The 23,480-nt window shown below is 47.3% G+C and overlaps 1 protein-coding gene across 1 annotated transcript; it reads left to right on the forward strand.

Annotated features, from left to right (window-relative positions):
• The first annotated feature begins 8,901 nt into the window (after positions 1–8,901).
• On the forward strand, positions 8,902–20,619 carry LOC118856442 (zinc finger protein OZF-like). Its single transcript, XM_036766722.1, has 6 exons — positions 8,902–8,949; positions 9,985–10,111; positions 14,980–15,114; positions 15,358–15,802; positions 16,350–16,580; positions 20,397–20,619. The coding sequence occupies exons 1-6, from the start codon at positions 8,902–8,904 to the stop codon at positions 20,617–20,619; spliced, it is 1,209 nt and encodes a 402-aa protein (XP_036622617.1).
• The last annotated feature ends 2,861 nt before the right edge of the window (positions 20,620–23,480 follow it).

Genomic DNA, 23,480 nt, shown 5'->3' on the forward strand with positions numbered 1-23,480 from the left:
TGTGTGTGTGTGTGACAAGACTTCCCAGATGAAAGATTTTCAGCTCCCATGGTGGGAGACTGAGGAAAAAACCCTGGTCTTTTCCATTAGTGTCCCTCACCCCCACACTTCAGATCTTATCAGTTTGTCCTTTGTATGGACAATAATTTCCTACCACTTTAGTGTCATGGGAACAAGCAACTCTACCACGTGAAGTTATGGACACAAGCAGAAAGTATTTAAGCCTCCTACATGAAACATTTTGAAGGTGCCTGCTAATGAATCAGAGATGTTAGACAAAGCAATTTTGTTGAAACTAAAAGATGAAAAAAATGTGTAAAATCACACCCTGTAATGTCCACTATCTGTCTTTCTCTCCTTCCCTGACTCCAGTCTCTTCTGAGGAGCAGGAGGGCGGGGAAGAGAGAGAGAGAGAAAAATGTTTTGTTGTTTAAGTTATGTGATGGAAAAGGCAAGTTAAAGAGGGTATGTGCAGTTTTAAAGGGGTTTTAATCAAAGTCCACCAGAAAGGAAAGGCAAGAAAGTTTAAGTATGTAGGAAAGAGGAGGATGTATAGAAAGTTTAAGGAAGGTATATTCTATTTGCACATTGTGAATAGAGGTTTTGAGAGTAAAAGGTTTGGAAACTTTTGGGAAGTTGTTGAAAAAAATGCTATTTCTTTCTCCTCCCATTCCAAATCTGGCCAATTTGGAATGTGAAGAGAGATAAGAAAGAAAGCAGGAAACTTTTCCCTTAAATTTAAGTGAAATGTATTACTTCTAATTTGACTTAAGATAAGTCAGAATTTATTATGCTATTTGGCACTAAGGCAAATTGGGAAAATGCATAGATCTGAAAAAAGAGACACTTTGAGCTCCCCAGTACAAGGAGAAGGGACAAGGCGCCACTGGATCTTTTCCAGAGTCCCACTCACCTTTGACTGGCAAATTCAAAGTTCTCGCTTTCAAAAGGAGTGAACACAAAAGTGAAATTTACTTGAGTAAAAAGTTAGAGTAGCTAAAAAAAAACTCTCATCCCAGATCAGATAAGGGAAGAGAGCAACGGTAAGGAATTTGAGTTACCCTCCCCCATCTGGGAAAAGAAAAAGGGGTGAGGCATAGCAGCAATATCGGGGACTCCACTGGCACCCTAAAGCCCACACCTCTAGGCAAGCAGAGGAACCTCTCCTCTCAAACCCCCAAGTCCTTGCCCCCATACCACCGGAACCTGGAGTCTTTGCTCCAAGTTCCCCAAAGCCGAGCAACTCCTATTAGGAGGCTCAACGTTTCCTCAGGGAGCCTCCTCTTTATTCACCAAACCCCCTCCTGAATTGCTCCTTGGACCTTTAATTCAAGTGCTGGACTCTACAGCTTCCCAGCACTCCCTGGTCCTTAGTCCCTCTCTCTCTCCTTTTTAAATCTCTGACCTGAGTCCACAACCAGGCTCTGCAACTGTGGGGAGAGAAGAAAAGCCTCTATGTTTGGTAAGCCCAATATAAGTAATGATTTGGGAATGCAATTAATGTCATCTGAAATTTTCTGCTTGTGTTATTATTGTATTTCTAAATTGTAGTAAAATTCTCCTATATTATGAAACTTGAGTGACCACTGTGAATCAGAAATGATGTTTGTTGAAACTGAAAGATGGAATTGGGGTACAGGCACCCAAGCAGAGGCTGTTAGAATTTAGGGTCCAAGCACAAGCACCTCACCATTCTCCCCTTAAATACTATGTCTGGGATACATGTTAGAAAGGTCAGTGAATAGTAAATATGGTTATGACTCAGTGTACAGTCAATTATCAGCATCTGGAAATCAATCTGTAATTGCGCATAGCTGCTTACTGAGGAAGAAGCAAAGATAAGTTGGGTCATGCTGCCCTTTAACTAGGGAGAAACAGCCTGAGAGAGAATGTGTTTTGAGAACTAGATGTGTTTATGAGAACTGAATGTGTTTTGGAATTGGGGTTCAGGCACAGGCACCCAAACAGAGGCTGTTAGAATTTAGGGTCCAAGCACAAGCACCTCATCACTTCTAAAACAGAGTTCATCCTTTGATGCAGTCCAATGTGGCCCTGTTAGTCTTAGTAACTTTGTATAGACAGAATTCATTTTTACACTTCACGGAGGATTTCAACAGGATAACCAAGAAACAAGACACCAGCATTTTGGGGAAGCACTGTGGTGTAGTGGGGTCAAGCCCTGGATAGGGGACAGCAGACCCGAGCCCTGTTTCTGGCTGTCAGTCACTTTCCCCTTTCTGGGGCTCAGCTTCCTCATCTGGAAAATGAGCTGGAGAAGGAAACGGCAAGAAAACCCCCAAAGTGGTCAAGAAGCATCTGCATCAAGGAAGCATATGACATTAAAGGCCATAAAGAGTGTTTTATGTTAAAAAAAAAAAACTGTTCTGTCTCGCCAACATAACTTCCTCTGTAGAGCTGGGAAAGGAATTTATAACTTTCACGTCAATCGATATGCGTAATGAATATAATCATAGTTCAGTTTTTTCAGGAGCTGACTCCGGCTAGGGAGTCCGAGCTCACAACGCCGCTTAAAGGGATTAATCAAAGCCATGACAACGGTCACATCACTGGACCTTAAGTGAAGCGAATCGGAGACTGAAGACCCTGCTGCCATCCCAGGGCTCTGGTTCTGTGCTTTACGGGGGGCGGTCACGACCCCCCAGGACGTGACTGGTGTATTGTGGGACTCAGGGGTTTCTCCTGGAATCCAGCAGCTCCCTCCTTACCCGCTGGAGGTTCTAGTGTGTAACCTGTGCTTGCGCTTCAACCCCAACAGCCTTCACTCCTCACTCTGCCATTACCGGCTCTCCTGCCCCAGGTTCTGGGCGACTAGGGCGCTCAGGCGAGCACCGGCTTGTTAAGAATATCCTGCTCCAGAGCCTGGGCTCAAGCGCCGTAAGCGCTTCCACCGCTACCACGGCTGCATCCGGGTGGGTTTATTTGGGATCAGGGACTCCCCACCCCCACCCCAACACGCCACGTGGTCCTACCCCGGGGACCGTATGAAGAGGAGGCTAAGGTAGGTGGGGCTGAGCATCCCGGCCGGGCCGGGAAAGGAGGAACAAGGTGCGGTTGGGCCGGGCAGGGGGGAGGAGTCCCCCTCTCGGTGAGGCTTCTCTGACATACGCCCTACCCCCGCCCCTTCTTAAACGGGGGGCAGCAGCAGGAGGCCTGAGCTCAGGACGCCGACGAGGCTGCTCAGAAACGGGGCAGGTCAGTTTCACCGGCTAGTGACGTCAGAGGGGCAGCACCGCCCCGGACGGAGGGGAGAAGACCGGGATGGTAGCGGACGGGAGGCAAAGGAGGAAGGTTGGGCCTCCAGCTAGGTGAAGGGCCGCGTAAGCCTCTACGGGGAAATGGAGGTGCGAGCTTGACACGGGCATATTTAAGTGAGCAGTGCTGGGCAGTTGGTGTCCGCCTCCCTCTCGGACTTCATTTCCCAGAATGCATCACCTCGGACTTCATTCCCAGGATGCATCAGAATGCAGCGGCCCACTTGCGCCCCCTCCGCATGGCCCCTTTAGCTGGACCCTGGAGGATTGACGCAAAGCGCGGTGGGTGCATCGTGGGAAATACTTCCGAGGGGTCGGAGTGAGGGTGTCATTTACATTGAGGGGAGGCCCGATTTCCAGCTGTGGGCTCCTGGTACCGCCCGCCGAGCGGCTCCTCCACCGGGGTGAGAAAATGAAGGGGAAGGGAGGCAGTGCGCACGCGCAGCCCCGCCCAGCGGCGTAGTCTTCCCCGCGCCGGGCCGCACCGTCTGAAGGAGGGGCGGGGCGAGTGCGCATGTGCTACCCGGTTTCCTGAGGGCCAGCCTGCGCGTGGCACGTGCGTGTGAGTGGGCGCTGGTGCCCACGGACGACCTGACCCCCCACCACCACGCACACAGCCTCGTGGTCCCTCCCTCTTCTCCGGGCGCCATGTTCACCCCTACAGAGTCACCAAGAAACTTTCCTTGCCACATTGTGGTTTTACAGTGCCCCGAGACAGCCGGCCAGCCCCCCTCCCATTCCTGCCGGCACACAGTAGGCGCTCAATAAATGATTCTAGTGTGTGACCAGGGGAGAGCCCCGCCTCCCACGGCGGAAGGAGGGTTGTGAAGCCGGGCCTGTGTCATCGAGTATATTTCACATTCCTCCCTCCTGCCGCGCCTGCTCAGACCAATGCAAGGCTGGCTATGCGGTTCTGAATTCGAATCCTCCCCCGGTCACGTTCTCTTCCTTGATCCTCCTTCCCCTCCAGCGGCTCGTTAAGCACCGGGTCAGAAGCCTCGCTCCGCGTTAGGACCAACGGCTTCCGCCCCCCGGCCTGTTCTCCCTGCGAGCGCTTCATCCCGTGAACCCGAGTTCCTTCGTCTCCACAGCAGGAAGCCCTCCTTTCATCGTGGCCTCCTTATTCGCCATGTACCTCGCTTTGCGTAGGCTTGTTCGCTGTTAGATTGGGAGCTCCCCTTAGCTCCGTGGCTGGCACACAGTAGGCGCTTAATAAATGCTGGCTGTGGGGACGTGGAGGTGAGCTTGGGGTTCGGTCCCCTTGTGGTCTCTCGGAGCTGGCATCCCGCCTCGGCTGCTTGGGCCCTGCGGCTCTGGCTGGAGGCGTCAGAGGGACCTCCCCGGTTTGTGGCCAGTCCTTAAACTGCGCCGACGTTTGGGTGCCGAGGGCAGCGCCCGGGATTGAAAGGGGCTCTGTACAGAGTGGGCGTTTTTGAAGCTGAACTTCCTGCTCGTCTAAACCTCCCCGCTTTCAGATTGGCTGAGCACGTGGCCATCCCATCGCGGTGGAGCCTGGGGGGCCTGCCTTCCCCCCCCCCCCCCATTATCCCCGGGCCAGGCAGTGTCTGAGGCTTAGGGTTCCAACCCGGCCTTCCCAGCTCCAGACCCGCGCTCCGTCCCCTGTGACTAAGAGGAACACTTTGGTTCCTTTGGTTCGATAAGAACAAGGCTGTCCCTAATGACTGGCCAAGCGTGCCAGGCAGGACCATGGGGAGCGGCCTGTGCGATGTAGGGGCAGGGGGTGGCACAGCCTCCCTCCCCTCCTGTGGTGCCAGCCTTCCTTGGCTTGTGATGACCTGCGCCAGGTCAGGAGCCCTCACTTCACCCCAGCATGGAGCGCACAGCGGGTGTGTCTGGGCTGAGGTTGGCTCCCAAAGGCCTTCGGCTACAGCGTGACATGTGATTCCTTCCTCCTCCTCGGTGCCAGCCGGCGGCAGCAGAGGCACAGGATCCATCTGGAGATGGCGAAGGGAGGGCCCATTTACAGTGACCTTGCTTTTCCTCTCCCAGGCCCCGGCTGTCCTGGAAGGTGCAGGGGGTAGAGGACACTTCCAGGAGAAGCACCTCCCCCCAGGAGGTCGTGAGATCTTCCCCCACGGCTTGAGGGCGGCACCTGACCCTGCCCATGGGGCAGTGACTCCATACGGAGTGGCCTTGGCTCGCAGTCTGAGCAGGGAGAGCCCAGCCAGGAAGGGGGCCATGGTGGAGAGAGGTTGGACACCGTCCATCCAGAATCATTCTGTTGGCACTGATGAAGCACCTGCCTCAAAGGCAGACCCTGAAGGTGGCGGCAAAAAGACTGAACCACCTGGCACAGTGAGCGCGCATTCTGATGGGGTGGCAAGAAGTGCACGCGCTGATATATGCCACATGAATAAACAAGCCAACGAATAGAGGCCCATGCACAGTAGCTAAACACTGAATCTGGGGGGAGAGTCATTGGTAGAATCACGAAAAACTTCATAGAGAAGGTGGTGCTTGAGCTACGTCGTAAGGGAAGAGAGGGACTCTGAGCCAGAGAGAAGGAGGGGCTGCCTTCCAGGCAGGGCACATGGCCTATGCAAAGACCTGGAGGTGGGAACTAGAATGTTGTATGAGGAGCAGAGAGAAGTTCCCTTTTGTGGATCGCAAAGTCCAGTGAGGCTGGAAAGAGGTTATGGCCAAGTTGTGAAAGGCTGTAGAAAGTAAACAAAAATTACATTTGATCCTAGAGGTGATGGGAAGCCAGTGGAGTTTCTTGGGTCAGATCTTTGCATCTGGAAAATCACTTTCGGTAACAAGGAGTAGGATGGACAGAAGTGGGAAGGGACTGGAAGAAGGCAGACCGACGGGGAAGCTGTTGCAATGACCCAGGGGATAAGGGAGAGGGGCCGGGTGAAGCTGGCTGGCGTGTGTGGGGAGAGAAGGCCTCAGGTGTGGTGGCTTGTGGGGTTTGACCAGGGATTAAATGTGGGAGGTGGGGAGAGGGAAGAGGCAAGGAGGCTGCCAAGGTTACCCACCTGGGAGACTGCAAGGGTGGAGATGCCTCCCAAAGAACTGGGAGGTTTGGGGGCAAAGGGAATGTCTTGGGAATTTGTTGAGTTTGCAATGTCCCGCTGAATACGGATGATAGGAGGCAAAAGCCTGGAGGAAGGACTGGGGCTGGTTGGTACATGTACACAGATGTGTATATGTATCTGAGAATCATACTCTCTTCTGTAATGTATACACATGTAACATCACACACGCGCACACACACGGAGGAGGCATCTGGAAGCAGTGCAGAGAAAAGGCGGCCTGGGCCGGAACCTTGAGGAAGCAGGCTTAGGGAGCGTGAGTGGGATGAGGAGCCGGCGGAGGACTGAGGCAGGGCGAAGCTGGTCAGATGTGGCCATTGAGCGGTCACTGGGGAGGGCACTTCCCCTGAGTGAGGAGGTCGGAAGCGGACTGCAGAGGGTCCAGGAGCCCCTAAAGAGTACGGGGAGTGGGGGCAGCCAGTAGGTGGTGGCTTGGGGGAATGGGAGGGCATAGTTAAGGTGAGGTTTTGGTTTGTTTCTAAGCTGCAAGAGACTAGGGCCTATGTTTAGGCTGCAGGGAAGGACCTCGTAGCAGGGGAAAGGCTGAAGGTTGGAGGGGATCCTGGCAGAGTTTACAGTTGCTAGAGAAGACGGTGTGAGGGAGGGATGGAGGGTGGGCCTAAGGGAAGGAGGAGGGGGCAGTGACGTCCTGGGGGTTTGAGATGAAGAAAGGGCCATCTCTGGGGATGCTTGTAAGGGAATGCTCGAAGAGGGAAGAGATGATCAGCTGCAGCCCCAGACTCAGCCCTTCCTCCCCTGCTGTGCTCAGGACTGCTCACACACACTCATCAGCCCTTCCTGGCTGGCCTTTGAGCTGGTGATGTGCAACCAGGGGGTCAGTCAACAAACTTTTATTAAGTGCCAGCTGTGTGCCAATACTGATGGAAAGGGGTGGGGGCCTTGGTGAAAGCAGGATGGAGTTAAGCAGTGCATCGAGTTAAAATACAATTTCATGATTTTATTCAGCAGCTATTGGCAACTTGGGAAGAGATGTAGAGACATCCAGCAGAAGGATGGGGTAGAGTGTGGGGCTGACGTGCAGCGGGGCCAGAGGGTGGAGGAGCCAGGACTCTGCACGTGCCTTATTTGAGAGCTCTGAGGTGGGCTTGGGCCCCTGACTGCTTTCTGTCTCCCCAGCACGGCTTCTTCAGAGCACTGCCCTTCTCCAGGAAAGCGGCACGGCCCCTGGGAACGGAACGATGTCTGGGCCCCTCCCCGGCAGGTCCCAGGTGACTTTAATTCTGGGCATCAGCTCAAACCCTATCGTTACTGTCCTTTCTCTTTCATCCTCTCCATTATCCGCATCCCACAGAGTTCTGAGCCTCAGTTCTCCCTAGAAGCCTCTGACTAATCTGACGGGTGGTGGGACTTAGAATTAGAGCTGCAGTGTTCCCGGAGTGTAAGCGGGTGGATATTAGAACTGATAGATGCAATTTCATGGGAAGTTTTGCTTCGATTGGATTCCACCAGGTGAACAGTGGAAGTCCAGCATCTAAATGTGGGCTGGGAGGTTGGGCCAGGTGATTGCAGAGGTCTCCTCCGATGCTTGAACCGCTTCTTCCCTTCAGTTCAGTTCAGCAAACATTTGTTAAGCTCCTACTGTGTGCCGAGGACTCAAGATACAGAGATAGAAATGAAACAGCTCATGGTCTCAGTGAGCTTACATTTTACTGCATCGGGGATACATACATGCACATATGTGTGTGTGTGTGTGTGACGAATGGGTGTGCACACATACACGGATTGGTAAGGATGGAGAGAGTGTGAGACAAAGTAAGTGAGAGGAGGACGCGGGAAGAGAGCGTTCTCTAGGAGATGATGGAAAGTAGGTTTTGAGGGAGGAAGGGGAAGGGTGAGGGCCAGGCTGGGAGCAGGCGTTCCTGGATGCCTCAGCATGGCCGCCGTATCGGAGGAAGGCTGTCAGCCAGGGCGATGGAAGGGCTTGTGTTGGGATCATGAGAGGAGCCGTTGATGGAAATGGGGATATTGAAATCAGAGAAGATCTAGGGAAAACGCAATATTTTGAAAATGATTTTTGATTCTGAGCTTAAACACCCCAGACTAGCACCTCCAAACATCAAGCACAATGTGAAGAGAATTCTATAGGAAACCGTGAAGTTCCATTTCATTTCATGCCTCAATTTTTTTTCTAAAAAGTTGCATCAATCCCCCCATGCTTTCCAAACTGTCCTGCTTGTCTGGGCTTCCTTCTAAATTCCCTTCTCTTGGGCATTGTCAATGTTTCCCTGACCCTCTGTTTGGGGCATCACTGTTGCCAATGCCCACGCTACCCCCCGTTAAAAATGGAGACAAAGAAACGGCTCGTCTCAGACAAGTGGATGCGACCAAAACGTCCGTGACTGTCTCTTGTTGGGCCGGTGCCCTCTCGGTCGGGAGGCGGCCGCCCGTGTGCTGCATCCGGAGCCGTGGCATCGATCTGAGTCCTTCAGTCCTTTCACTGTCGTCATCATCATATAACTCCTCCCTTGATTCTCCACCCTCTTCTACAACCCAGGATTCTCTGAAATTGTCTCCTGTATTTTCTTACATCGCAGTAGTGTTCCATCACCGTCATGGGCCACAGTCTGGGCCCCCTTGCCCCAGCTGTCCAAGGCAATCAGGTTGGGGTTCTTTTCTTTCCTCTTTTATTTCCTTTTCAGAACGTGGAGATTTCTGTTGCTTGTGAGCATTCCCTCCCTGGTATCATCGGGTGCTTCTGTATTCCTTTTCTCTCCTAAGACCCTTAGAACACACCCAATCCACCCCTCCCCCCAACCCCTCCCTTCTTCTTATGAACTCCCTCAAGCTCTTTGAAGACATTAAGGTTCTGAAGGCATACACAGAGCCTTGCAGCCTGCACGATTGTCTGGTGCTGGCCAGGTGGGAGATGATGAGACAGCAGCCCTGGGCACCCTCCTTACGTGGCGGGTCTGAGAAGAGCCCTCCAGTCAGGGAGGAAGGAGCCCAAAGGGCACTGCAGCCACGTTTCTGGAGACCACGATGAATGAGAAGAGCCGGGTGGGAAAGGATCGGTTGTGAGTGACTGCAAAGTCACTCTGGAGTTTCTCATGGGATTTCCTGTTTGTAGGCCATTACCTCCTGAGTAAATCTGCCCGGAATATGTTGATCTGTAATGGAGGATGATTCCTGCAGTTTGGCTAATTAAAAATTACTTTTGGAGCGTGGTCTTCTCTAGTGCTTTGGACATAATTGTCAGGTGGATGCTGATTCCTTTCTGTGGTTCACTTGAAAATGCCTGCTTTTCTTAGGGAGAGAATTTGTCAGGGTCTGGTGGGACCTTAGGCACTCTATAGACCAAGACTGGGGAACCTGCAGCCATGAGGCCACATGTGGCCCTCTAGGTCCTCAAGTGTGGCCCTTTGACTGAATACAAACTTCACAGAACAAATCTTTTCCAACCCATACAAGAAAGGGATCCACACCATATAACATTATTCAGGGAACCTTCTGGCTTTTGCTTAAAGACCTCTGAGGAAGGGGAACCTCCTGTGGAAACCCAGCTTTAAAACTTGGGGAATCCAAGGCACATCTCGAGGCTGGCTTGGTCTAGTACAAATTGAGATGCATCATAAGTAGGGAATCCAGAAATATTTGGAGGGAATGACCCTGGCTAAACAGGAATGTGTTTGATTCAGGAATCACTGACCTTCAGGGATGTGGCTGTGGACTTCACTGGGGAGGAGTGGAGACATCTGGAGCCTGCCCGGAGGGCCCTGTACAGGGACGTGATGTTGGAGACCTACAGGACCCTCATCTCCCTGGGTAAGCGCAGCCACCCCTGGGACACTGCGGAGTCTTAGCTGGCACCCTTAGGAGGGTGATGGGCAGTCTAAAATGCTGAGCTGAGTTTTGGCTTGTAATACAAGAATATTCAAGACTGCTGTCACTTTGGGAGCATTCCAGATCCTTTATGGCCAACAGCAGATGGTTTTTCTGTGTGTTCCCAGGTTTGCTTTGTACAAATGGCAATCCCATCGCTTCCTTGCTGTATCTTCAAGGCTACAGCTTCCCAATTCCCTGGACCATCAGGTTTAAGGTTCTGTATAAATTCCCAGGGGAATTAGGAGACCCAGACTAAGCCTTCCCCACCCATATGCCCAATGAGCTCTCTGTCTGAAACTCTCCTTTGCAAGGATTTGACTCCCTCAAAACTAAAAGCCCCCTGAGGCCAGCAGGGACCGTGTTTCAGCCAAACTTTTTATCATCCCCAGCACAATTCTTTGCCTGCAATAAATACTTAATAAATGTTTGATTAAAAATAATCCACTCAAGACCAGAGGTCACAGATCTGACTACCACTTCCCTGGTGGAGAAACTCAGACGGCGCCATTGCCTCTACATTTAAAGAGAAAATTCTCTGGGGCTCGAAGGCCAGACCACCCTGGCTCCAAGCGCCCTTTCCAGCTTTATGACCCATGGCTCCCTTCACATGCTCTGGGGTCCTGCAGAAGCTGCCTCCTTACTATTCCTAACAAAGGACATTTCACATTCTGTCTTTTCTCATAACTCAGCTCAAGAGCCCCCTCTACAGGAAGCCATTACTGACCCTCTTCTCCCTAAAATTATCTAGGTATTTTGTGTCTTCATACAGATGTATATGTATTCTCTCTCTCTCTCTTTTCCTCAGAAGGACAGAAGCACTTTGCAAATACCAGTGATTGCATTTTTGTCTTTGTCTTTCCAACGCCGGATCCAAAGCACACGCTTCATAAATTCCTATTAATTGATTGCAGTAGGTTCATCTCAGTTGAGATGTTTGGAAAGGTTTTTTCCTCTCAGCCTGGACTGGGTCAAATGAACTAATTTTCTTTCTGAGCTTAACTTGGGTCTTTGACTGATAGTCAGCTTTTTTGTTGTTCAGTCGTGACTGACTCTCTGTGACCTCATTTGGGGTTTTATTGGCGGAGATACTGGCCTGGTTTGCCATTTCCTTCTTCAGCTCATTTTATAAATGAGGAAACTGAGGCAAATGGGGTGAAGTGAGCTGCCCAGGATCGCACAGCTTGTAGTGTCTGAGGCCAGATTTGAACTCATGAGGATGAGTCCTGCCAACTGCCGGCCTGGCACTGCCCCCGATGGTGACCTATAGGGGGGGTTGGAAGGCTGCATCCAGCAGTGCTGATTTAACCCATTCATGCCTGACTACGCTGTGGCATTCTTTCCTGTGTCTTCCCACGTGTTTGCTTTAAGGAATCCTCTGGACACGCTGGGGCCTTCTTCACGTTGTGAGGGGACAGTCAAGTACTCCGGCCGTCTGTCCATCTGTCTGTGTGTGTGTCTGTCCATCTGTCTGTGTGTCTGTTGTGCTCCTCCTCTGACCCACTCGTCTTTTCTTCTAATAGCGTTTTTCCTGGCCAAGAACAGGCATTTCATGTTGTGCCCACTCTATGCCAGGCCCTATTCTGAGCACTTTACAAATCTCATCCCAACAGCCCTGTGAGGTGAGAGCTATTACAGCCTCATCTTACAGTGGGGGAAACTGAGACAAACGGAAGTTAAGTGACTTGCCCAAGGTCACACTAGAGCTGGTAAATGTCCAAAGTGGAATTTGAATTCAGGTCTCTTGCCTTCAGCCTCATCACTCAAGTCGCTGCTCCACTCAGATGCCTTTGCTTCCTTAGAGTTTCTCGTTGGTTGTATGTTGTGGTCCTCTCACACCTCCCATGCATCTCTCCATCGTTCTCCATGGGATATTGATTTCATTTCTTTCTTTGGAGACTGTTTCCTTCTGTATCTGGCTTGCAGACAACATCCTATTACTGGTAGAATATTGGCATTAAAAAGTGGAGGCTTGGTGTCCCTGAAGGAGCCATCTAGCCCACTCTCCATGTCTGCTTACAAAAGATACAAAGATGGGGGAATCCAGGGCAGAGTCCGAGTTGGAGAGGCATTCTCTGGGCTGGGGTAGTCTACCACTTGTTCCTGTTTGTGAGTGGTGGTGTGCTGGCTGGATGAAGCCTTGGAACACAGTGAGCTCTGAAAAGAGTTTGCAAGACCAGAATGGACAGCCCTAGAGCACTTGTCCGTGTGTGTGTGTGTGTGTGTGTGTGTGTGTGTGTGTGTACACACTTCTACAGACCTGTCTGTAAAGAATATGTATATGTATGGGACAAACAATAGGTATGGACAACAAGTTAGGTCTAAAATTGTGACCTCTACTCCCTTGGAATCCAGAGCAGAGTATGCTGAAGAGATCTTTCATTTTCCCTGAATAGAACTGAATTTTTAGCGTTCTGTTCCCAGCAACATCTGTTGCTTTCCCTTTCTGTAGGGATTCCTCTTTCCAGGCTGGATGTGGTCTCCCTGTTGGAGACAGGAGAAGCACCATGGTGGCCCAAGGAAAGAGGCTCAAAAGGCTCCTATCTAGGTGAGTGAGTGACAAGTGGGCAAGTGAGAGTCACTGTATATGTCAGTGAGGTGGCTGTGCCTTGACAGTGCATCACTAGTCCAAAGGAAGCTGTGGTTTTCTTGCTCTGATGGTTTACTACTCTGTTGTCTTCTAGAAGATGAAACCATTCCATGGCTCAAGCCGTCACGTAATATCGCATCATCTCCCTGTGGCTTCTGTTGTTCTTGTGGTTCAATCACATCCGATTCTTCATGACCCCATGCCCCGTAGCGCTCCAGGCCTTTGTCTTCTCCACTGTCTCCCCCAAGCTCATGTTCGTTGTTTCCATGGCACCATCCATCCATCTCATCCTCTGCCGTCCCCTTCTCCTTTTGCCTTCAATCCTTCCCAACATCGGAGTCTTTTCCAATGAGTCCCATTTACTCATTATGTGGCCAGAGTGTTTAAGCTTCAGCTTCAGTATTTGACCTTCCAGTGAGCAGTCTGAGCTAATTTCTTTAAGTATTGACTAGTTTGATCTCCTTGCTGTCCAAGGGACTCTCCAAAGTCTTCTTCAGCACCACAATTGGAAAGCATCAACTCTGCAGTGCTCAGCTTTCCTTATAGTCCAACCCTCACACCATGTGTTACTATTGGAAAACCCATAGCTTTAACTCTACAGACCTTTCTTGGCAAGGTGATGTCCCTGCTTTTTAGTCCACTGTCCAGATTTACCAGAGCTTTCCTTCCAAGGAGCAAGGGTCTCTTAATTTCATGGCTGCAGTGTCTGTCTGCAGTGATCTTTGAGCCCAAGAGTATAAAATCTGACGCTGCTGCCTTTCCTTCTCCCTCTGTTTGCCAGGAAATGATGGGATCAGTTGCCAAGATTCTAGTTTTTGTGTGTGTTCAACTTCAAGTCAGCTTTCACACTGTCCTCTTTCACCCTCATCAAGAGGCATCTTGACTCCGCTTCACTTTCTGCCATCAGAGTGGTATCATCTACATATCTGAGATTGGTGATACTTCTCCAGGCAACCATTCCAGCTTTTGATTCATCCAGCCTGGCATTTTGCATGATGTCCCCTGCATACAAGTTGAATAAAAAAGGTGACAATATACAGCCTTGTCACACTCCTTTTCCAAACTTAAACCAATCCATTGTTCCATGTTTGGTTATAACTTGCTTCTTGGCCTATATATAGGTTCCTCAGGAGACAAGTAGGGTGATCTGGTCCTCCCATCTCTTTGAGGACTTGCCACATTTTCTTGTGGTCTGCATAGTCAAAGGCTTGATCATTACAGTTATACCATATTAAATTTGCTTTTTTTGTTCTTTACATTTATATCATTATTCAGCTGATTAGTCGTTACTTTCTCTGTGACCTCATTTGGAGTTTTCTTGTCAAAGGTACTCGAGTGGTTGGCCATTCCTTCTCCAGCTCATTTTACAGATGAGGAACTGAGGTAAATAGGGTTAAGTGACTTGCCCAGGGTCACGTGGCTAGTAAGGTCTAAGGCTTGATATGAACTCAGGTCCTCCTGGCTCCAAGGCCAGCATTCTATCCACTGCACCACCTAGCTGCCCACACTTTTATATTGTATTCAGTTTGTATATTGTTCTTCTGGCTCATTTCGTGCTATGACAATTCATGTAAGTCTTTTCTGAATTTTTTGTGTTCATCATATCTTAATATGAAGTAATAATAGTCCATTACATTTACATACCATGATTCGTTAAGCCATTTAAAATTGATGGATGTCCACTTTGTTTCTAGTTCTTTCCTTACACATGAAATGCTCTTACGAATAATTTAGTGTATGTTAGCCTCTCCCTCTGGCTTTGACCTCCTGGGTATAGATACACAAAACAGGTAGCGCTGGGTCAGAGGGCCTGGATATTTTAACCACCTTCTGAGCATGATTTCAAGTTACTTTAAAAAATGTTTGGATTATTTCATAGCCCTGATCTTTTTCATTTGATTCCTTTGTTGATGATACCCAGTTAGAGGCAGTGTTATAAGGGTAACGCCTTGGGCCTTCTCTCCTCTGAGGGTAACTTGGCCTGTTATTAGATGTACCAAATTACTAAATGTAATTCATTTAGTCCTAGGCAGCAAAGTGCTCACTTACAGTATCCTCAACTGACATGGCTTGAATTTTCCTGTTTGCTCTACCGGGTCCGAATTGAGTCCTGTTCTCATCACCAGAAGAGACTGAACTGGACTGTGGTGTAAAGGAGGTTCCTTTCTCTCAGCACAACAGACAGTTACTAGGGACATTTTTTTCTGTTTGTCTCTTCCAGATTCCCTTGGTGAAGACACCAGGTTTGAAACCAAGGACTCTAGCCTGATTCGGGGTGTTTACGTGGCAGTGTCATCAAAGAAAAGAATGCCAGATGAAACTGACCAGCATCTCAACACGAGAGACTCTGGGGAACGTGAAATTAATTCAGCCAAGCACAACCAGGAGAGACAGTCCAGACAAGTAACAGTCATTCGCAGAACAAATTTAAATAAAACAAGTATACCTCAATATAATACACATGAGAGAAGTTTTAGTCTGCCATCAGTCTCTGCACCCTGGAGAAGGACTGTGAGGAAATGTCTTCGTAAATATAAAACAATTGGAAAGAGCATCACAGATTTTTCAGACCTTATTACGTGTAGTGCATTCTCCTTAGGGAAGAACCTTTCCAAGTATAGCAAATTCAGGAAGCCCTTCAGTTACCACTCAGACCTAATTAAATTTCATAGGGAACATGCCGGAGAGAAGTTACATGAAGGCAATGAATGTGAAGTAGCCTTTGGCAGAAAATCAGATTTCAGTGGACGCCAGAGAATTCATCCTGGAAAGAAGCTTTATAAGACGAATAAAGATGGGAAAGCATACAGCCACCAGGAAAGGTTGATTAAACATAGGAGAGTTAATGGCATGGCGAAACCCTTTGAATGTAATGAATGTGGAAAAGAATTCAGCCTGAGGGGATCCCTAATTTCTCATCAGAGGATTCATAGAAGAGTGAAACCTTTTGAATGCAATGAATGTGGGAAAACCTTCAGCATAGGGGGAAGCCTGAACAGACATCAAGGGATCCATACAGGAGAAAAACCTTTTGCATGTAATCAGTGTGGGAAAGCTTTCAATATTAAGGAAAGCCTGAATAGACATCAGAGAATTCACACTGGAGAGAAACCCTTTGAATGTAATCAGTGTGGAAAAGGCTTTAGCCAGAGGGCCAACCTTGTTAGACATCAGAGAACTCATACTGGAGTGAAAACTTTTGTATGTAGTGAATGTGGGAAAGCCTGCAGTACAAGGAAGTCTTAATGGACATCAGAAAATTCATGCTAGATTGAAACTCTTTAAATGTGATGAATGTGGAAAAGCCTTCTACAAGAGAGGAAGGCTTATTATACATCAGAAAACACATACTAAACTTAAACCCTTTGTATGTAATGAATGTGGAAAAGATTTCAGACAGAGAGCAGACCTAATTTATCATCAGAGAACTCATACTGGGGAAAAACCCTTTCTTTGTAATGAATGTGGCAAAGGGTTCAGGAGAACAGACCTTAATAGCCATCAGAGAGCTCATACTGGAGAGAAGCCTTTTGAATGTAGTGAATGTGGAAAGGCCTTTAGCCAGAAGGCGCTCCTCATTTATCATCCAAGAACTCATACTGGAGGGAAACCCTTTACTTGTAATGAATGTAGGAAAGTCTTTAGCAGGAAGGAACATCTTACTGAACATCAGAGAACTCATACTGGAGATAAACCACTAGAATGTAATGAATGTGAAAAAGCATTTAGCAAGAGGAGAAAACTTATACATCAGAAAACACTCACTGGACTAAAACACTTTGAATGTAATAAATGTGGGAAAGCTTTCAGCAAGATGGGAAGGTGTATCAGGAGGGCAGAGTTTATAATCTCAAAGAGGATCATAAACATGTCTGAAAGGTTCGGAACCGCCGGATATAAGAAACTCTCAAAGTAGAAGGCAGAAGAATCAAAACATTTATTTAGGCTCAACAGTAACCAACCCATGAACCAGCAACCCCATTTCGATATGTTGATCGAAAGCTTCCAGGCCCAATAAGTACGCCTTGCAAGAGTAACCAGGAGGCTACAGAGAAACATGATTGCGTAAAGCAAAATCATGTTTCCCCCTTTATGGTAATAAGATTACCCACTGGACTGAAGTCTTTGTTCAGCTTCCTCCCGTAGGTCAGCTCTGCTACTGGCAGCTCCTGCTTCAGCTGTGTCTGTGGCTGTAACTGACGTAACTGTCGTAACTGCCTCTGTAACTGCCTCTGGCTCCAACTGTCGCTGTAACTGTCGCTGTAATGGCCTGAAGTCTTTGTTCAGCTTTCTCCCGTAGGTTAGCTCTGCTACTGGCAGCTCCTGCTTCAGCTGTGTCTGTGGCTGTGGCTGTAACTGACGTAACTGTCGTAACTACCTCTGTAACTGCCTCTGGCTCCAACCGGAAAAGGGAGAGAGAGAATCTTCAAGCTGTCCTCTCCCCTCTTATAGAGTTTTTTGACATCATCAAGCACCGCCTGAACGACCAGGGCCGATTGGTTCTTGACTTGGTCCCTCCCCCTAGCATAGACATTAACACCTCCCCTCAGCCAGCCCCATGACTCATCACACAGGAAGTTGTCTGCTTCCCGGCATGCTCCCCGGTCCTCCTGCCCCGGAAGAGCAAGCCACAGTGTCCAGAGGCTCAATGAGGTAAGCTGAGTCATTCAAAGAAAACAAAGGCCATTCTGGTTACACTCCACCCCTTGTTATAGGATACATAATCTAATCAGCCATGTATCCTAGAACATACATTGTGATCCAATTACAAAGGAAACTAAAACATATCATTCATTATAAAGCAAAACATATCATTCAGTGACATTCCCAAACATTGGTTAACGATTCAAATGTGATCCACCCCTAGATCCCAGCAAAATAATCTCTTCAATCAATCATCCCCAAAATAATTATTAATAATTCAAATGTCCACCCCTAAATCCTTGTATCCATTACATAGGATCAATAATATCATAACAATAAAACAACACAGCAAGGATAACACAAAATAAGTAAACAGAACACTATCATCATTTCCACCCCCCTTGAACGATTGGGGCTCAAAATCTTGGGGTGAGGGGTGAAGGTCTCATTTTCCATAGCTTCTTCATGCTGAAATTGGATGTAGAGATGGCCCTGCCCCCAAAAAGTCCCATTCCAGAGGTCATTTCTTTAACGAGCTGGCAGGAATTCCAAGAATGCTACATGCTTAGGCAGTCACCGGAAAGTGCAGGGTGCTTAAGCCTGAAGGAAACAAAACTAGCAACAAGGTTAGCCAAAACAAAGGACAAAAAGAATAGACAAGTATGGACTATAATTCTTCAAATAAAATCATCTCAAGTTTGGTTGAGATTTCAGTTATGCAAAGATCCAACATCAGAGCCAAACTCAGGTGGGAAATGTTTCTTTTCAAAAGGAACATAATGAGGAAGCCAAGAGGATCCCACCCTAGATAGAGACTAAGATTGTCCTCTCAGCCTTTCCCCAAATGTACAAGTTTTCATCCGTTAATCACACAAGGTCACCTTCAGTCTGAGTGGCTTGTGGGCTTGCAGGAGCAGTTCTTATTTCCCTATTTCTCGTGTTATCAAGTCCTCTATACATTCTGTATAATTCATTGGTTGGAATTCCATCTATCATTTCAAAACCTACTCCTGCTCTCAATAAAGCAGTAAACATTTCTTTCCTTGTTACTCTCCTTTGGCGCCAAGTTTGCTGGTTATTCACTCTTCTCTCTCGAGGAGATCTATCCCTTCCCCAGTCACCTAAGTCATATAACTGTAAAATCTTATTTATCACTGTTGTAAGACGGCTCCCTACTTCTCCAAGTAATAAATTCAAAATTAGTTGTTTATAAGCAGGGGGAGCTGTCCTAATTATTAAATTCCTATGAGGCAGTCCCATTGGATCATTGTAATATTTGTCTGCAGTTCCTATCATAATGGCAGTCTTCATTACCTCCTCCTTTAGTCTCATGATACAATCTCTAAGTGAATACCAGGGTCTGTGCTCAGTGGGCCACATAGAATCAGTATCATATCTCTTATTGCATCCCACAGCGGCTAATGCCAACAGAGTAGTCCTGCTATCACCATCTCCTTGCTGATGATGTTCCCTAAAAGCTTGTTGAACTAGAGGATCATGGCTGATACCTATGAATCTCATGCAGTCTGTCCTATCTACTGATATTCCACTGGCCCCTTGATCACTGAGTCTTACCATCCAAGATATCAATGGTTCTCCTATTCTTTGGCTGAATCTACTCAAAATATCTGTGACCTCTTGCGGTGAGAAATCTTCCTGAATTTCCCTTGTAACTGAATCTTCACCTCGGGTTTCTGTCTTCCTCCTTTGTATGGGTCGAGCCCTTGTCTGATCATTTAACCATCTCCTATTCTCTGTGTGAGGCACATCCTGAACCCCAGTAGTGTTTTGTGCCTCAGCCGGCTCTTTCTGGGCTGGGTTGAAATGTACTCTGGGCTTTTTTGGTCTCCTGTTGCTCTTAGCCACATTAATAGAAAAGTTCTCATTTGAGTCAGTTTGGTCTCTTGCTATCTGAGATTCCTCTTCTTCCTGTGGGGTAGGAGTGCCCCCATGTCTTTCACTTAATCTCAATCTTTCGTATACTAGCCGGTAGGCTGATAACACTATCCAGCTTTGCCTAGATAGTGATGCCCCTGACTGAATCCCAACTTCTCGTAAACACTTTTCCAAATCCCTAGGATCTCCTCTCCGTAGCCTTGGTTCCCAGTTTTCACAGGGTCCAGCTTTTTTAGCCAATTCTTTTGCTAGGGAGGAATAAAATGGATCCTCCCATCCTGGGATACTCATCTCTTCCTCTGGAATTGTTCTGCCTCTAAATAGAGATCTTATACCTAGCGATCCTGTTCGTGACGCCAAATGTATCAGGAGGGCAGAGTTTATAATCTCAAAGAGGATCATAAACATGTCTGAAAGGTTCGGAACCGCCGGATATAAGAAACTCTCAAAGTAGAAGGCAGAAGAATCAAAACATTTATTTAGGCTCAACAGTAACCAACCCATGAACCAGCAACCCCATTTCGATATGTTGATCGAAAGCTTCCAGGCCCAATAAGTACGCCTTGCAAGAGTAACCAGGAGGCTACAGAGAAACATGATTGCGTAAAGCAAAATCATGTTTCCCCCTTTATGGTAATAAGATTACCCACTGGACTGAAGTCTTTGTTCAGCTTCCTCCCGTAGGTCAGCTCTGCTACTGGCAGCTCCTGCTTCAGCTGTGTCTGTGGCTGTAACTGACGTAACTGTCGTAACTGCCTCTGTAACTGCCTCTGGCTCCAACCGGAAAAGGGAGAGAGAGAATCTTCAAGCTGTCCTCTCCCCTCTTATAGAGTTTTTTGACATCATCAAGCACCGCCTGAACGACCAGGGCCGATTGGTTCTTGACTTGGTCCCTCCCCCTAGCATAGACATTAACACCTCCCCTCAGCCAGCCCCATGACTCATCACACAGGAAGTTGTCTGCTTCCCGGCATGCTCCCCGGTCCTCCTGCCCCGGAAGAGCAAGCCACAGTGTCCAGAGGCTCAATGAGGTAAGCTGAGTCATTCAAAGAAAACAAAGGCCATTCTGGTTACAGAAGGCTTAATATATGTCAAGAGAACACATACTGGAGGGAAACCTTTTGAATGTAATGAATGTGGGAAAGCTTTTAGCCAGAGGGCATACCTCATTAATCATCAGAGAACTCATACTGGAGAGAGACCCTTTGAACGTAGTGAATGTGGAAAAGTCTTCAGTGAGAATAAAATGCTCAAAAGGCATCCTGGAACTCACACTGGACTTGAAATCTTTGAACGCAATGAATGTTGGGAAACGTTTTAGACAGAGGACAAACCTTATTAGCCATCAGAGAACTCTTTCTGGGGAGAAACCCTTTGCATGTGACGAATGTGGAAAAGCCTTCTACAAGAGAGGAAAGTTTATTATACTTCAGAAAACACATACTAAACTAAAACCTTTTGTATGTAAGGAATGTGGGAAAGAGTTCAGAAGGAGAGTAGAACTTATTACCCATCAGAGAACTCATATTGGGGAGAAACCCTTTGAATGTAATGAATGTGGGAAAGGTTTCAGCCAGAGTGGAACTCTTATTGGCCATAAGAGAACTCATACTGGAGAGAAGCCCTTTGCATGTAATGAATGTGGGAAAGCCTTCAGCTGGAAAGCAAGCCTTATTATTCATCAGAGGACTCATAATGGAGAGAAAGCTTTATAATGCATGCATGTGGGGAAGGTCTTCAGCAATTACATTTAAAAGCCATCAGAGAACTCAAAAGAAGTCATACTGGAAAAGAGGCCTTTGTGGTGAATGGAGGAAAGGCTTCAGCTAGAAGGCAACTCTTACTGCATGTAGAAAACTCACACTGGAGAAAAGTCCTCTGATTATAATGAATGGAAAAGGCTTCATCAAGACCTCATGCTGGAGAGAATGAGATCCAGTGAGTCAAGCATTTATTAAGTGCTTCCATCAATGTCAGACAATATGCTAAGTAGTGGGGTTACAAAGGTAAAAGAGAAATAGTCATTTCCCTCAAAGAGTTTACATTCTAATGAGGGAGACAACATATGGCTATATAAGTATGTATGTGGCGTGTACAGAATGAATGCAGTTTAGTTTAGGAAGGGTGTCCGTGGCTGCAAGACCTAAGAATCCACGTGTAAGGTGGTACTTGAACTGACACCTGAAGGAAACAGGAATTCTGGGAATGGACTTGAGGAGGGAATGAATTCCAGGCATGGAAAAGAGCCTGCCTGAAGACTCAGAGACAAGAGACAGAATAGCTTAATATGGCAGCACTGCAAAGTGTGAGAAGGCAAGTAAGATGTGAAAAGATTGGAAATGTAGGAAGAGATCAGAACATAAAAGATTTAAATATCAGAAGAATCGATTTGGTAATGATAGCTAGCACTTATATAGCACTTAAAGTGCTTTATAAATATTTTATTTTCACAACCCTGGAAGGTAGGTGTTATCATTACTCCTGTTTTATAGATGAGAAAGTGAGGGCAGACTGAGGTTAAGTGACTTGCTCAGAGTCACACAGGGAGTGTCTGAAGGCAGACTCAAAATTCAGGTTCCTCTGACTTCAGATCTACTGCTCTATCCACTGTGCACCTACTTGAGTCATTAGGGAGCTACTGGAGTTTGAGAGGGGTTTGAGAGAGAAGAAATGTGGTTACATGATTAAACTGGGTTATTTTCAAGGTTGTGTGCAGGATGCATTGGAGTGTGGAGAGACAATGCAGGGAGACGAGCCATGAAGTTATTGTAGTACATTTGCAAGGTGCTGAAGGTAGGCACCAGGATGCTGTCTGTGTGAATGTAGAGAAGGGGATGTATATGAAGGCATTGCAAAGCTAAGAATGACAGCTTGATGATAGATTTGCTTTGTGGGGTGAATATGAGTGTAGAGCAAGGGAAAACACCAAGATTTTGAGCCTGGGTGAGTAGGAGAGTGGTGATGCCCTAATCAGTTATAGAAAAGTGGAGGAGAAATGAGGATTTGGGTGGGAAAGTGTAATAAGTCTGGTTTCGGATACATTGGATTTGAGACGCCTATAGGACATTCATTTGGAAACGTCCAGAACCTGGGTCAGGACATAGGACAAGAGCTAAGGAGGAAGACTGGACAGGACCTAGAGATCGAAGCTTCATCTAAATACAAATAATATTTGAATCAATGGGAACTATTGAAATCACTAAACAATATAGTGCAGGGTAAAAAGAGAAGGCCAGGATAGAGTCTTGGAGTACACACAGTATTAGTGGTCATGACATAGAAAGTGGATCAGCAAGGGAAACTGAGAAAAAGCAGTTGTACAGGTAAGGTGAGAACCTGGAGAGAAGAGTGTCATGAAAACCCAGAGAAGATAGAATATTCAAGAGGGGTCAGCAGTGCCAAATGCTGAAGAGACACCAAAGAAGATGAATAGGCCATTTACTTTGACAAGCAATCAGTGATAACTTTGGAGAGAGCAGTGTCAATAAAGTAATGAAGCCTTTCTACAGGGGTTGAGAAGAGAGGATATGGAGGCACAGTGAACAGGCAGCTTTTTCCAAGAAAGAAAAAGAGATCCATGACAAAAGTGGAGCTGCTGATATCTTGTGAAAGTCAATTGTGCTTAGCAGGGCTTGGCTATATTTATAGGCAACAGGGAAGGAACCAGTAGATAAGGAGAAAGAGTGAATGTGGGAAAGTCTTCAGTGATTGAAAAAAGCTTATTAGACCACTGATACTGGAGAAAAAGCCTTTTGACTGATATATTAAAGTAGAGGCCATTTGATTAAGGAGTGGCTAAACAAATTCAGATACCCGAACATAATGGAATATTCCATGGTACAGGAAATAATACAGAGACATGGAAAGATATGAAAAAGAAGAAATAAGAAAACAATTTATGCACTAGCTACAGAAACAACAACAAAATACCCTGAATTCTCTGTAACTATAATGACCAGTTTGACCCCAAGAGAATGAAAGAATGTACCTCCTTCCCCTAATGGGGGGAGGGGAAGACTATGGATGATTAATATTGTGTGACTCTGGCCATCTTCATGCCATGTTCCTTTGCTCCATCATCTCACTTTCTGTCGCAAGACCAGGAAATGCAAGTCAATCAGTTGCCCTATGACTCTTCTTTATGATTTTTCAGAACAACTCATGCCTCCCTGATCACCATTC

Source organism: Trichosurus vulpecula, chromosome 7 (assembly GCF_011100635.1).
Source record: "Trichosurus vulpecula isolate mTriVul1 chromosome 7, mTriVul1.pri, whole genome shotgun sequence".
Taxonomy (NCBI): domain Eukaryota; kingdom Metazoa; phylum Chordata; class Mammalia; order Diprotodontia; family Phalangeridae; genus Trichosurus; species Trichosurus vulpecula.